Source organism: Carassius auratus, chromosome 17 (assembly GCF_003368295.1).
Source record: "Carassius auratus strain Wakin chromosome 17, ASM336829v1, whole genome shotgun sequence".
NCBI lineage: Eukaryota > Metazoa > Chordata > Actinopteri > Cypriniformes > Cyprinidae > Carassius > Carassius auratus.
The window spans coordinates 7,709,639-7,726,024 of record NC_039259.1 but is presented as its reverse complement, the minus strand read 5'-3'; the positions used below and the strand labels follow the sequence as shown (position 1 = coordinate 7,726,024).

Genomic DNA, 16,386 nt, shown 5'->3' with positions numbered 1-16,386 from the left:
CTAATAAATATTGACATATAATGTTGAAAAAAATGAAATAAAATGACATGATTTTTGTAATATCGCCCTACACAACGTTGCTACTCTTTATTATATATATATATATATATATATATATATATAATTTTAGTGATTAAAGTTAGTTAGTAGTTAGAAATTAAATTATATTAAATAAATATTCCTTTCAAATTCGAAATGGTAACTAATTTGTAATTAGTACAGTAAGTTTTCATATGATCTGCTTATTCCTCAGTGAGGGTTATGTTTAAGAGAAGGTTTAGGGGTGCCTGAGATATATATATATATATATATATATATATATATATATATATATATATATATATATATATATATTTTTTTTTTTTTTTTTTTTTTTTTTTTAATTTTCATCATACAAAATTCATAGGAAATCATGTCATTATATAGCGTGAAAGCTGGCTAGAATTTGTTATATGAGTGAAGCGGAGTAACAGAGCTGAAAGTGTTCTGCAATCACTGGTTAAGATCCACTCCGGCTTTTCTATTTCATACTCCCTGAACACTAGTAAGAAACAAACCATCAGAAACAAGTGAGGAAGTAATATGAAGGGCTTCAGTGCTGTTATACTAAATATTATCACTCTTCTTGGAAGCTTTGGATCATTTCATTTTAGGTGTGTTTCCACCCTCTTCTGTACAAACCGCTCAGTACTGTACATGAGGAATGTATATGTTTGAGGAAAAAATCAACAGATGCATTCGAAAGTATTGAGATTTCTTAAGTTTTAAATGCGCACACATTAACGAAATTTCGTCAAACCGCTCGATCACGAAATTTCTGCCGAAATTCGCGAAAATTTCGTGAGCCAAATTTTTTAAATAAATAAATAAAATAAAATATATTGCCAGACGTACAGCGATGAATGACGCACATCTGTCAAAAAATAAAATAAAAAATAAAATAAATAAATAAAAACACAGACCAACCAGTTGCGAAATCTACGTAAATTCCCGTACATTTCCCGTTCACCGAATCCAACTGAAATGACTGACTTCTCCGGCGACAGTAAATGTGACCGCACCTTTACAAATAGCCAATCACTTTTTTTGTGGGGGACGTCTAAGTGGCCTTTTACAAAGAATGCGATTTGCGTTCACAAACAACCATACGGTGAGCAAAGGGGTGCTAGAGAAAGCAGATGTCTCCAGACGCGTATTTCAAAGTTGAACTACTTTTAATTTCCACAAAACAGCGAGACACGACGCTAACGTCCGCCTGCAGCATAAGGACACAGACTAACAAACATAGCATTAACAGAATGCACGAAACTCCTCCAGTGTGTGGTAAGCTGCTCCGCTGAGTGACGGAGATCACCTTCAGCAGCCGCGCGTGCTGGACAGCGCCTCAGCCGAGCAACTCACACCACTTACATTCACATGCTCTCGTTTAGCAGAAGACTTTATCCCAAAGTGGGGAACACATCAAGCGATTCAGAGGCAAATAGAGACAGGAAGTGCTCGTAATACCACGTTTCAAGCATTGTCCAAATAAGTACAAGCTAGACAGGGAAGGATTAAAGAAAATAGTCAAATAGTGATGAAAGCGATCGCTTGAAAAAATGTATCATTGAATCAGTATTCCGGATAGGGGTCTGAAGATCAATCCACCAGCCAGGAACGATGAACGAACATGTTCTGGAAAATGATTTTGTGCATCTTTGTGATGGTACCACGATTAAATATACAGCAACGTCTTATATAAGTAACGTTAGCCAGCCTGACACTGGCTTGAATGCATTACAACCATAGAGTTCACTACTACTATCAGTTGGCGTGCAATTGGTAAACAAAATAATATATATATAGCCTATATATATTTTAAGGATTTCCTTAAAACATCCATGTTAATATCCCTACCTGATTATGTCATCGTTATGTCCCAAATAAAATTTCTGCTTGTGTTCCCGTGTGTTGTACACAACTCCGACGCCGGCGACGAAGTACACGATCTCCTTGGCGGCGGTGTAGTACAGGTTGTTGCGGCACTGGTGTCCCCGGTAGCCGTAGACCCACTCGAGTCGTAGGTGACAGTTCGGAGCTGTTCTGTCAGCCATGTTCGGTCGTGTTTTGCTTCGAAGCGAACGGCTGGTGCTTCTTCATTCACCGACGCGACGAGCCGTCACATTCAGTCCTGTTTATCCGCTCAGTCCGCTCTCAGCGCAGCTTCGTCCGGCTAAAGACGAACGGATCGACGACATGTCTCAGTTCAAGTGAAGTGCACAACTTTAGGCGGCTTGCATAATGTTAGGGCAAATGCTTTGTTTTGTTCAGACGCTGTAAATCGGCTTGGATTACTTGTGACATGTGCGAGGCATGAACCTACTCTCTCTACTTCTGATCGGATGGGTGGCTTTGCTCTAGTGACATGTCAAAACCGGAGAACATGGATTTTTCGCATTAGTTAACTGGGGCTGGCCAATCGCGAGCGGCGGTAGTGACTGAAAGAAAATCTGGCCGCGAGGATTAGTTAAATGAAAATGTACGGACCAATGGCGAGCAGGAGGAGGAGGGCGTAATGCGTCTAAGATGTGTATGGCCTGCTCATTAAACACAAACGGCAGTTTAATAGCTTTTGTTGTAGGCCTACTACTACAGTACACTAGTTTAACCCTGCCAGGTCTGAACTCTGACCTTTACAAAACCAGTTTACAGAATGTTTCTGCTAAAGACAGAAAACAGCACAAGATATTAATCTACTTTTTTGATGTCTGTATAGTTTTTATTGATATTTATTTCTGTACCAATGTTACTATGTATATCTGGTACATCAAGTTAATATATTAAATATTAAATATGTTAATAATTCAAAGTTTTTGTTTACATAATGCATAATAGGCGTGTATACATAGATGCATGAAAAATATGTTGTTTATATATTAAATATATTTATATTTAATATAAATAATAGGAATACAAACATATATATGTAAATATTTTCTAAATATATATTGTATGTGTGTGTATTTGTATATATGTTATAAATATACACAGTGCACACACACATATATATTATGCAAACAAAAACTTTTGTTTTGGATACGATTAATCGTTTGACAGCACTCGTTCCTATACTAAAGTATTACCAGTATTTTAATACTTTATTTCAAGTAACCTTTTTTTCAATATAGTTTTAGTTCATTATAATAACCCTGTCTCACATATTTTCATTGTTTTGTTTTCTCTCTCTTTAAACAGTTTTAAACAGAAAGACATGACTGAAAAAAGAAAGACACGTGTGTTTTATGGGAGAAAGTTATTCTAACAGGTCTGATGTAACATAAATAACATAATAATAGGGTTCTGCCATACATGAATAGCATATGATGGCCTTAATATGTCTAGCACTGGGTCACATTCTGATACTGATGTATCCAGAGATGTCAAACCATGGTCCCAATGAATTTTGGGCCTGGTGTATGACTATATAGGAAAGAGGAGTCTCATATGAGACCTGAAATCAATTAAAAACGATAGAGACAGAAGATTTAGTAGGTGAGATTTTCTATTTGACATCACAATGAAGGCAAAAGTACAGAGACAAAAGGTAAATCAAATGAAGACTTAATCTGAACACATTCCCCATTAATCATATAAACATATTCCAACACTATTGACATTCATTCCTATTGCAAGCAAGAGGCTTCATGTCCAACTAAAAAAACAAAACAACTAATTGTTATTTAAATGGCATCAAAACCATAATGACCACTTAATTCGTATTCCATAACAATGGAGTGAGTTACTATAGAAAAGGATCTTAAACAGTTTGATATATCTATGAAAATATTCATCTTAAAAAAAAGTGGACCCCATCAGAACAAGAAAAGCATTAACATAAGGTGCAAAGGGCCAGTGGAGTGGCACTAAATGTTCACTTCATATAAACTGAACAGAATGGGAGCAGATGCTGCTGTCAGCCGTCCATTGTTTACCACATTAAGACACATCTCCACACATTCATTCCTCTCACAGTGAACAAAAACAAGCTGTTTTCTGTAGGTCTTCAAACGTGAAGGAGTAATCCAAGTCACTTTATGGGCACTAAGTGGGCGAAGTTTCTTTTATAAACACGAATACACATAAGATGATCATTTTTGTCATTGTACAAAAAAAAAAAAAAAAAACGCTGTGGGATGTTTCATTTCCAAAACAGAACCTAAAAAGCTAGAAAAATCACTTTTTGGCTTCATTACATTTTAATCCATGTGTAAAGTACTGCTTATTTGTTCAGATGGTTTTAATGACATTGATATTAGTGCGAAATAAATGTTGAAATGAATTAGTGCTTCAACTGCCATTTTACAACACAGATCGATTTAAATCAGCAATGTTTGGCTAACAATACGATGTATAAAACAAATACTTTGTATCCATTAGTGATTTTCAAAGAAGTTAGCGATTATTCCATTTATAATAAAGAACACATGTTACAAATCTGTTCCATTTTCCTTTTAGATGAGGAATGCTAACCTAGAATCAAAGCGTTTCAAATCAACCTTTGCAGAAGCGGTGCGTTCTTCTTAGAAATTACAACGAGACAAAATACTCCCAACATATACATTAACATCCATTTTATGCGGTTTGTTCAAATATTTCAAGGGTCTGTACTAACCTGAAGCACAGTCATAAATATGACGGTCAAAACTGGATCATATACAAAACATCTGAACTTTTAAAGGACAGTCTGATAAAAAAAAAAAAAAAAAAACACGCAAATACAGGGAATGTCAGAATATCCTCTTGTAACCGTCCAGCCAAGCGCAACATTGACAAAAAAAAAAAAAAAAAAAAAATTCTAATTAGAAGAATTTTAGAAGAACAGTAGAAGCTTTTCGGAGAGTCGACTTTCATAAAACTATCAAAACATTAATGATACTCGACAGTTCACCTTATGATATGACGCACAAGAACATTATCAGGTGTCACAATGTTTAAGGAAGGATGATGGAAGTCTTCTGGAGCATTATGAGAAGATTACAGAGTGTCACAAGATCAAACACAGCGGCACACGGCCTACAAGAGCTTTGTAGACACTGCACAACGATATACACTGTGGATCATCACAATATAGGATAGCTGCTAAATACAGAGCAAAGACATTTTAGGTGTCCTGTTTGTTAGATTATTCTGCGTGTTTGTGTTCAGTGTTGTGAAAAACACTGATCTCCGTTAGTCTTTTCCATCAGCTTAAATATCCAACATGCCTAGTGTGTTCAATGAACTAACAACCACTCATTTTGCACTGTGCTTCAAATTGAAATGGATTTTGATCAATGTTAATTTCCCAAAAGTCCACATTACAGTACTGAGTTGTTAGACCGAAGAGAAAGAAAACAAAAAAATAAAACAAATCAAAAAAGCTTGGGAGACAGAATCCAGTGCCCATTATCAACATCATGATTATTCCCAATATAGTTGGTTTTTGATTACAGATATATTACCAGTATAATAGTTATTATTCAGTTTGTTCAGGGAAGGATGGCGGGACGGGGGGCAGCAGTCATTGTGACGAGGCTTTAGTGGCTATCGTGGACACGCAGTGCTGTTGGAAGTTGGGGGACATGGCCGAGTTGCAGCCCAGTCTCTGACGCGGGCCTTTCAGACCACCGTCGCCCTCCACGATCCAGGGGCTGCTGTCCGACTCTTTGCCGAGCATGCCGCAGCACTCCTGGGACGGGGCGCAGTTGCGCTCTCCTGCGCCTAAAGCGGGTAGCTGGCCGGGAGGGGGCGGGGCCGAGGGGTCTTGGAGGACGCTGATAATATGGTTCAGAAGATCATTGAAAAACTCTGGGACACCCTCATATCCTGAGAAGAGTAAGAAGAAACTGTAATGTTAAAATTTGTGGTCACTGAACGCAAATTTGTCAGAGAGAACATGCCATGAAAAAAAAATGGGTCTGTGCAAGGAATACATTTCTCATGGTAGTACGAGTGCATGTGTGTAAGATAGAGCTGCTGTTTGTGTGAAGTGAGAGTTTGTTTGAACGTTTGTTTGTGTGAAGTGAGAGTTTGTTGTATGTTTGTTGTATGTTTGTTTGTGTGAAGTGAGAGTTTGTTGTATGTTTGTTTGTGTGAAGTGAGAGTTTGTTTGAACGTTTGTTTGTGTGAAGTGAGAGTTTGTTTGAACGTTTGTTTGTGTGAAGTGAGAGTTTGTTTGAACGTTTGTTTGTGTGAAGTGAGAGTTTGTTGTATGTTTGTTTGTGTGAAGTGAGAGTTTGTTTGTATGTTTGTTTGTGTGAAGTGAGAGTTTGTTTGAACGTTTGTTTGTGTGAAGTGAGAGTTTGTTGTATGTTTGTTTGTGTGAAGTGAGAGTTTGTTTGAACGTTTGTTTGTGTGAAGTGAGAGTTTGTTTGAACGTTTGTTTGTGTGAAGTGAGAGTTTGTTTGAACGTTTGTTTGTGTGAAGTGAGAGTTTGTTGTATGTTTGTTTGTGTGAAGTGAGAGTTTGTTGTATGTTTGTTGTATGTTTGTTTGTGTGAAGTGAGAGTTTGTTGTATGTTTGTTTGTGTGAAGTGAGAGTTTGTTTGAACGTTTGTTTGTGTGAAGTGAGAGTTTGTTGTATGTTTGTTTGTGTGAAGTGAGAGTTTGTTGTATGTTTGTTGTATGTTTGTTTGTGTGAAGTGAGAGTTTGTTGTATGTTTGTTTGTGTGAAGTGAGAGTTTATTTGAACGTTTGTTTGTGTGAAGTGAGAGTTTGTTGTATGTTTGTTGTATGTTTGTTTGTGTGAAGTGAGAGTTTGTTGTATGTTTGTTGTATGTTTGTTTGAGTGAAGTGAGAGTTTGTTGTATGTTTGTTTGTGTGAAGTGAGAGTTTGTTGTATGTTTGTTTGTGTGAAGTGAGAGTTTGTTTGAACGTTTGTTTGTGTGAAGTGAGAGTTTGTTGTATGTTTGTTGTATGTTTGTTTGTGTGAAGTGAGAGTTTGTTTGAACGTTTGTTTGTGTGAAGTGAGAGTTTGTTGTATGTTTGTTTTATGTTTGTTTGTGTGAAGTGAGAGTTTGTTGTATGTTTGTTGTATGTTTGTTTGTGTGAAGTGAGAGTTTGTTGTATGTTTGTTTGTGTGAAGTGAGAGTTTGTTGTATGTTTGTTGTATGTTTGTTTGTGTGAAGTGAGAGTTTGTTTGAATGTTTGTTTGTGTGAAGTGAGAGTTTGTTTGAACGTTTGTTTGTGTGAAGTGAGAGTTTGTTGTATGTTTGTTTGTGTGAAGTGAGAGTTTGTTGTATGTTTGTTGTATGTTTGTTTGTGTGAAGTGAGAGTTTGTTGTATGTTTGTTTGTGTGTGAGGTTAATAGATACTGCAATAAGTCTTTGTAGTTTATTGCGCAATTTAAAAATGATGTTGCGGCTCTGTAGGGTTTATAAATGTAACTCCATGTGATAGTGATGTTCCATTCGCAAAGAAATTGTTCTTTTGAACTGGTTCTTTTTAGTTAACTTGACAAACCAGTTCACCAAATCATAATGAACTCTCCAAGATTCACATGGAAATCAGTAAAAATTCACTTTGGGGCATGCCTGACAGTCACTACGACTTGTAATGTACTCTATATTTCTTAATATCGTTATTTATCATATTATTTCCTAAATAATAGTTATGCAGTTTTATTTTAAATATTTATTTTTCATTATTATCTATTTATTTGATTTATGACCATTATTTATATTTATTTCAAATGTAACATTTGTTATTAATATATTATTTTAAAATATATTAAATGCCTGCCAAATGTGGGGTAAGTAACAGGTATTAAGCTATTTTGTTGTCGTGTGACAAGAAAAACATAAAATATATTAAGTTCATGTTATTAAACTGCATGACCTCAAGAAAACACAAAAAATACTTGTTTTTGAAAAATATGTTGAAAAAGAAATACACTCACATGTATTTAAAATGTAGGGGAAAATATGTAATTACTTTCAATTTAAGAAAAAAATTGGAAATGTTACGAAACTACATTTCCAGTAAGGTTTTTTTTTTTTTTTAAATTAAGACTTAAAGGGTTAGTTCACCCAAAGATGAAAATTAGGCTGTGTTTTACTCACCCCACAATAATGTGATGCTAAAAATCTTACCGATCGCAATTTTTTGAACAGTAGCATATGTGCGCAAATGCTTAAATTATTGAATGTGTTGTGTATATAAACTCTATCTGGCAGCTAGACAGATACACACCAGGGAATGCATTGATGTCAATGACTGCGTGTTGGCCCGTCTGGTTGTTAATGATGATGTCGATGCCGAAGAGCGAAACGCCAAGAGATTCCCGAAGAGATTTACACAGTTCCCTAATGACATCATCATTCGGTGGCTGCGAAACCCCTTCTACGTTATCTCTCTGTCAAAAATGCAAATGAAAGAGAGGTGAATGAAGAGCTTTTGAACTGAAAATTATTACACTTTATGTAGACTAAAGAGAACTGAACTTACAGATGTGAGGTCAGAGGATGACTCTGGCTTGGACACATTGTGGCTATTGAAGAAAATCGCTTTTCTGTCTGTAAGGCATAAAAAAAACACTTGAGTTGCAAGTCAGTTGAATTAAAGTGAATGTGTAAGAGTGCAAGTGCACAGAAAGCCACCAGACAGCAGCAGAGAGTCGTGGTTCAGCTTCAGGAGCGCCAGGCAGAGAGGGAGAATAAACAGAGAAAACACAAAACTGCCAAGAGGATGCTGAGATTTATGACCTCCCACTCAAATGGCAGTAAAGAAATTCATTAGGATGGCAACCTTCCTTCTGCAGACATCAAAACACCCCAAATACACACAATGTTCATCTATTAATCCTCAGAGAAAATATATCTTTAAACCTAATAAAATTCCTCTTCATCTGTATAGCTTCTAAATATGACTGAGTTGTTCCACTGAACGGGGAAATGGTCTTTCAGAAAGAGAACGATCTATCTGAAGGTCCTTTTAGAAGACACATATGCTTTAAAAAACAATTGCTTCAAAACTTCGATATAAATTATACATTTGAAAAGATGCCTTGCATTGCTTGACGCCTGTGAAGAAACATTATTTCAGTCTGCAAAACTAATGTTTCTCCAATTTAAACTTGTGCCTATTTAGACTAAACGAAAAATAAGTAAATAAATAAATATACACATACAATAAATATACACACATATGAATGCATAAAAAACAAGTATGGGTCAAAATTATGGATTTTTCTTTTATGCCAAAAATCATTAAGATATTAAGCAAAGATCGTGTTCCATGAAGATATTTTGTAAATTTCCTAATGTAAATATATAAAAACTTAATTTTTGATTAGTAATACGCTTTTTTCTTATTAAATATTTTTTCTAATTTTCCTCCAATTTTCATATCATTCTTCCATTTATCTTTATATCTATTTTGTTACATTTTTCAAAAAACATACTTCTAGGTTCCTGCGTCAGCCAATCAACACACACACACACACACGTGTTTGTGTATATATATATATATATATATATATATATATATATATATATATATATATATATATATATATATACTCTGATTTCCTGAATTTTACTGAAGAACTTCACAAACCTGCTTAAGAAATTCCTCAGCCTTTTTCTTTAAGTAGAATTCTTAGAAACCTTTACCAGCCTGATCTGTGTTTAGAAGCACTGCACCTCCTTTGGGTTTCTTTTTTCATTTGAATACTGCTGGAAGGCACGGCCTGTGTGCTTGTGCTTTGTGGAGTTCAGCACGAGTTCAGGCACAGAGCTGACCTCCTGAATTTGCATTAAACTAACAGGTCACTTTCCTAGTAACCGTAACAGGTTTGCATGTACTCCAAGCACATTAGCATATGCAAACACACCAGACTTTACAGCAGCCCGCAGTGGAAACCAGACTTCTGCTGACTGGGTAGAAGCTAAATTTGATCAACTCTTTTCACTGCACAGTCAGCTATGCAAAGGCATCTGGATTATACAGCGGGAATGTTGTAATGTAAATCACGCCTAAACAAACTGAACGGTCCAATTGAAGTGAAACGAACCATGTCGCAGCGGTGGCCTTTCATGGAAATAACATTTGTAAAGAGCTGAAGTGTGGGCTGAAGGTTTACCAGACGGTCCAGAGGGGAAGTTCTTGAGTGAGGGTCTCTCCACCACAGTGTGCGACTCGCCCACCACGAACACCTTATAGAGCACGGCATTGTGGTTTATAAAACTCTGAATCACACACGGTGGCTTCACATCCTTTAGGTCCTCTGCGTTGAATATTATAGCCATCTGGAAAGGAACACAGTGAGAAGAGACAGAAAACTTGAACTTAAACATTCAAAATGATGAATACACTCTTGAAAATAAAGCTTCTAAAATGGGTTAATTCCACAGAACCATCATTTTGGGTTCCACAAAGAACATTTCCTATTGTGCGAGTGAAGAGCTCTTAAAAGAGCCTTTTTTTATTTTGGTATGAAGAACATTTTAATAAGCTGAAGTTTTTTTTTTTTTGCTATAAAGAACATTTTGTGCATATCAAGTGGATGCTAACCAAATCTTAGGTGTTGACTGAACTTTCCTTGGCTATTTCTGAGGTTCAATTTCACCTAGAATGCCGACTTCAAAGGCAGCTCACTGGGGTTTGAAACAATGCCTTGTGTGTATTAGCGTTTCGTGTCTTCTGTGGTCACATTTTGCAAAAGCAGAGTTAGCAAAAAGTCTCTTACCTCGTGAGAGTTAGTTCCATGAGCAACCCGTGTTTTGCAAACTGTGTAAGATGAGAAGAAAAGAAAAACACTCTAAGGTAGTGAATGAGTTTGTCTAGTTAATAATGCAACTCCTAAAACTTTAAACTCGGTAAAATCTTGTTCTGTGACTTAATAGCAGTTTAGTTAACAAAATGAGTGAAAACAGAGCCCCTCACTGTCTAAAATCTCATTTAAGTAAAAGATAATTTAGTAAAGTCCATATAAGCTTTACAGACATTTATTGGATAGGGTCAGTGTTGCCAAGTCTGTACTTTTCCCACAGAATGTGTCTACGTTTACACCGTTGCCATTGGTTGAGTTTAAGTCTAGATTTGGCCGATTTTTAAACCGCAATTTGGCTTTTAATAATGTTTTCCATATTAACAATTACTGCAAACTGCACACTTATCACGTTAATGTTTTTCATGTTAAAAATATGCTGGAAATAAAAATAAAATTTGAAAAATAGCATTAAAAGTAGCATTACAGCTATGGGGTTTGGATTGTGCCTATACGTGAATAATGTGGTAAAAGAAAAGCAATTAGAAGAGTATTGTGCCCATACTTCTCTTAGTCTCTTAATATTCTTAGTGTTTACTTCCTGTGACAGAGCAGCGAGAAAGAAGAGAGAAGCCACAAGAGCTTCCGTCGAATTAAATACCAGATACAGTTTATTGCATAACCAAAATACCAATAATAGCAAAAAAAGATTTCACACATAATGCACTCTTTATTTTAAAAAGGTCGCTTTCCTACCAGCTGCTTATTTCAAAAAGATAAGGGAGATAAAATACGCAGCTATCTACAACGCATTACAATATAAAATACATTTCAAACTTTTTTCCACTTTGAAACAGAGCAGATTTGGCGAATTCACGACACTAACTTGAACTTGTCGTCTCACATTAATTTTCTTTTGAAAAGACTGGATTTCACCCTCCAAAAATGATACATGTTAGTAAATGTTACTGTTTCTTTAGTGTGGGATTTATAGAACGAGGTCCCTTGGTTAAACATTATTATTTTCTGTTTCAGAAAGGAAAAGGCGGGAACTTACTGAAAGGGAATGTAAGACCGTGCAGCTTGATCTGCTCCAGCGTGTCTGGACCACACTCACTGTTCAGCACCATAAATGGAGGAGAACAGATCCTCACATCTGCAGAGAGAGAGAGACGAGAGACAGGAAGAGTCCTGCATGAAACTTCATCGAGGTCCATGCTGGTTTTGCCCTGGTTTAGTAGGTGAACTGCCAAGCTGTTCTCCATCAGAACAACAAGGAATAGAAGGAAAAAGCAAAGGTTTGTCAAAGCGAGGCTCATCATGTGAAAGTAAAAAAATTTAAAAAATTCAAATAAAATCACTGTATAAAATACATGTAAAACACTATCCATTAGTATTATTTTTATTTTTATTAAATGGCAGTTGATTGGCTGACGCAGGAACCTAGAAGTACGCTTTAAAAAAAATCTAAATCAAATAGAATAAAAAAAATAGAAATGAGAAAAATGTAGAAGCAATGTTATTTTTAGATGTTTATTTTTTTATGTTTTTGTTTTTGATTAAAGATTACAAATTAAAAAGAAAAATATGTGGATTGCGCATGGGCAAATTATTTATAACATATTGCAAAAAAAAAAAAAAGAAGAAGAAATGGTCTTCTGTCATCAGTCCCCCTCTGGTTGCCTTTTCTTCCCTATTTATTTTACTGAATGGAGAACAATAGGCAGAAAGCACTGAGCCTGACTCACTCTGCATAATGCAGGAGCCGGTCAACAAAAGAGCTGCAATTTGACCTATGAGTTCAAGGATTTGTTTGAAAATACTGTACTCTTACTGTCCTGGGTATCGCTCAGATGAGCAAACAGAGGCATAGACAGAACAAAAGCATCAATAGCTGTGAATGAGAAGCTATGTTTGCGAATTCCAACCAGAGGCACATTATCGGAGAGGAATGAATCATCAAAACAGAGATGCATACTGGGCTTAACTTGGGAATAGGCTCTTCTGGCTTGGGCCAGTAATGAGTGAATGAATCTGCTTTGTTGCAGAGTTTCATGCTTTCAGCTGGATGTCGGTCACGCTGTAATCTTGGCAGATAAGGCATGTTTTAGGAGGGTTTTTTAAGTGTAGCACAGGAAATGATTTGAATAGTGAAGCCTCAACAGGCTGATGACGCAGCACCCTGATATGATCACGGTAAACCTCCTGTGTGGCGTGATAGCAAAACTGATGATTAGATGCTTTTCAAAGCTAAAGAATATGACTCAAGGGTTTTAGTACACATTATAAAACACTTTGACACAGCTTACTTTTCAAGAAATGGCCAAAATGGAAATTTCTTAGCATTTTAAATGACCATTTACTATTTTTATGTATTTTACAATATTAATGAAAGTTGTTTCATTTCACTTGATGCCAAAGCTGAATTTTCAGTATTCATTCTTCAGTGTCACATGATCATTCAAAAATCGTTCTAATATGCTGATTTACATTTACATTTATTCATTTAGCAGAAGCAACTTACAAATGAGGACAATGGAAGCAATTTAGCTCTCAAGAAACATTTATTATTATTATTATTATCAATGTTGAAAACAGTTGTGCTGCTTAATATTTTTGAGGAAACCATACTTTTTTCAGTTGATGAATAGAAGGTTTGACAGAACAGCATTTATTTGAAATATAAATCGGTCTTCACTTTCACTTTGATCAGTTTAGTGCAGCCTTGGTTAATAAAAGTATTCATTTCTTTTCAGTAATAACGGGCTAACACTGACCCCGAACTTGTGAATTGTAGCGTATTCATAATTTAATGCATAGTGGAGGACTGCAACAACAAAAACAGTTAGTCGACCAAAAAGGTCAGTGCTTATAGGTCACAGTCCCTCGTCAAGGAACAAAATCGCGAGCAGGCCATTCACTTCCTGTTTTGTCTATCTCGCCATTGAGCTGGTAAATGATGGTATCGCTCCGGAGATATCCTGCAGTGCTGAAATAGAGAACTGTGCTGGTTTTCTTATCAGAGCTGGTCCATTTATCCAGCTGCTAGCTTTTTGTTCTCTTATTCCAGAGGAAGCTTACATAAGCATTTATGAAAGCCTGTAAAAAAAAAGAAAAGAAAAGAGCAGGAGCAATCTCCGACAAGCGGTTTAGTGGGGTGAGCATTGAGCAACCTACTCTTACCATCTATAAACATTTCAACCGTAATGAAATCCAAACTTACATGTTCGGTAAGAAAATATTTCCAGCATCGTTTGTTTTTGAAAAACTGAAACAAACACATAGTAATGGACTTGCAATAGAAGCATGGGGCAACGTTTATGCAAATATTAATAATTGCGTTCTCGCAACGTCCATTTCGGAAAGACCTCGTAAATTTTGTAAACTTGTAACGTTCATGCAATACACTCAAATTATGAAGTTACGCAACTATCCACAAGTACTGTTTAGACGAAGCAAACCACAACCTAGATAACCCTAACCTAGATGTTCAAAAAAGACAATCGAGGTGATATACAGATCAGATAATAAACATTTTCTTCCTGTCCAATTCACGTAAATGCTGTAATAAAATGTAGAGCTTAATGTTTCTCGAACAGTTGCCTCGTAGACTTGCAATGTGCTTTTTTTTTTTTTTCAACATCTGTTTTTTGTCTGATTTTACAAACTGAGGGACAAGTCAAAATTATTTTCTGTGGCATTCAACAGTAAGTCAGATGCAAAGTTCTGCAAGATATTTGTACAAGACTACAATGCAGAGATGTTAGGCAGTTCTGATGGCTGCGAATACGTGATTTATTATTAGAAATATAAATTCCATTTAAATTAGCCAAGAGTTAGCCAAGAGATGTTCTGTAAATAAAAAGGGAAAAGTAATGAGATCCTCTTCAGCAGGTACAAACGCTTAGTGATGGTGCTGTTTTTTGGCTCAGCAAGGGTCCAGGATCAATCTCCACTCTGTCTAAACACTTCAAGCTCTCCGCAGACCGGCCGGAGCCGGCCGAGACATTTATATGACATTTATGCAATGTTTAGAACACGTTTATAAAGCACTGCTTTGGGTTTTGGCTCCGGACAGCACAGACGGGAAGTCTAATATCATATGAGCCTCTTCCTTCATTCATACCTTTGTTACGGGTGATGGTGGTTTTGTAAAATCTGACATTCTGGCTGTTCTGTACTCTAAAAATCTAAGGGTTAAACAATCTCCAGATACCAAATTTTCTCACAAGGAAAGGGAAAAAGTATGCAGTGTCAGATAAAACCGTACCAAATCTGGTTCAAATTACAGAAGAAAAAAAAAAATATATAGAGTAGGTTTGAAATTTGCTAAAAAAACATAATACTATGAAAGCAGATCCAAAAGGTGTGAATCGTTGCCTTATAAGTCTAAAAACACTCGTCTCATGCACAAACAAATGGTGTCCTGCTTTGTCTCCATGGACAGAATGTAAGACAGCAGGACAAGTGTTTAGGTGAAGCTCTTCAAGATGTGCATGAGTCATATATATGAGAGTGGCGCTAACCACTAGGCGTCTCACTAGGAAATAGACTAGAAAGCGTGGACTCTGATGACAAACAGCATTCATTACAGCACCAGTGTGTGGGCGACTTCCTGTGTGCTGGTGAACACTGGTAGGAATTCATCAACTGACGCACGAATGATAGCTCAGAGCTCCAACCAAGTGAGCTACTAAAAGGTACAAAATAAAAGAATTGAATAAAACCCACAATCCTCAGTTCAACAACTCCATTCATGATTTTTGATTTCTTACTTTAGTGGATGTTCGAAAATGTTTGGTGAAAATGACCTGGAGCACTCCCCCTCGGTTTTATTCACAGCTCTTTATTCAATTGTCACTTCATCCCTCTTACTGAAAATAAACAGTGTCCATGGTTAACTTTTTCTAGACTGTATTACACTTGTACTACACAGCACACCCTGTAATGCGGTTGTTGCGGTGGGTCGTTGTTATTGTTCAAATTTTAATACTCTCATCAACATGGGCATGGACAGATATGAGACCTCGCACTCGAGCAGCAGTACCAGTGAGTCTACAAAACTAAATAAGTTTTGTCCAATTATGTGTTATGTGCCGTTGCTAGGATATTTTTCATTGGGCTGGAGATCGAACCCGAAATTCAGAACCTCTAACGGTTGGCCATTTCGTTTTTTTAATCCATACTACCAGGTGTGTAGCTGGTGCTATACGGACGTGTATGAGCGTAACGCTCGTGTATTTTGCAGTGTCTCGCACATGAGTGGCACTCTAAAATAAATAATTTAAACTTTTGCATTACAGTGGGGAAAATATTAATTTGATCCCCTGCTGATTTTGTAAGTATGTCCACTTAAAAATGACGTCTAATTTTTATGGTAGGTTCATTTATGCAAAAATCAAGAAAAAAAAAAAAACATTTTATAAAGGTTCAGTGAGTGAAATATGTATTTGATCCCCAGGCAAAACATGACTTAGTACTTGGTGCAGAAACCCTTGTTGGCAAGCAAAGAGGTAAGACTTTTTTTTTAGTTGGTCACCAGGTTTGCACACGTCTCAGGAGGGATTTTGGTCCAGTCCTCTTTACAGATTCTCTTTCTTGGCTGGAGACTGGCTGGGACACTCTTTGACCATAATGTGCTTCTTCTTGAGCCACTTCTTT

At 36.4% G+C, this 16,386-nt stretch overlaps 2 protein-coding genes across 6 annotated transcripts in view; both read right to left on the bottom strand.

Annotated features, from left to right (window-relative positions):
* Window positions 1–2,416, bottom strand: part of eml5 (EMAP like 5) — an 81,765-nt gene extending 79,349 nt beyond the window's left edge. For 3 of the 5 annotated variants that reach the window (XM_026285533.1, XM_026285537.1, XM_026285536.1), the window contains exon 1: window positions 1,897–2,093. In XM_026285533.1, the coding sequence (XP_026141318.1) occupies window positions 1,897–2,093 (197 nt within the window). Of the gene's footprint in view, window positions 1–1,896 lie in introns of all 5 variants that reach the window. The other 2 variants (XR_003294128.1, XM_026285535.1) reach the window with 2 other exon arrangements.
* Window positions 2,417–3,512: 1,096 nt separating this feature from the next.
* Window positions 3,513–16,386, bottom strand: part of itpk1b (inositol-tetrakisphosphate 1-kinase b) — a 44,141-nt gene continuing 31,267 nt past the window's right edge. The window contains exons 6-11 of the mRNA XM_026285532.1: window positions 11,783–11,881; window positions 10,705–10,745; window positions 10,099–10,264; window positions 8,463–8,530; window positions 8,208–8,370; window positions 3,513–5,844 (exon numbers count right to left, since the gene is read on the bottom strand). Of these exons, the coding sequence (XP_026141317.1) occupies window positions 5,540–5,844; window positions 8,208–8,370; window positions 8,463–8,530; window positions 10,099–10,264; window positions 10,705–10,745; window positions 11,783–11,881 (842 nt within the window). The 3' untranslated portion in view covers window positions 3,513–5,539. The remainder of the gene's footprint in view (window positions 5,845–8,207; window positions 8,371–8,462; window positions 8,531–10,098; window positions 10,265–10,704; window positions 10,746–11,782; window positions 11,882–16,386) is intronic.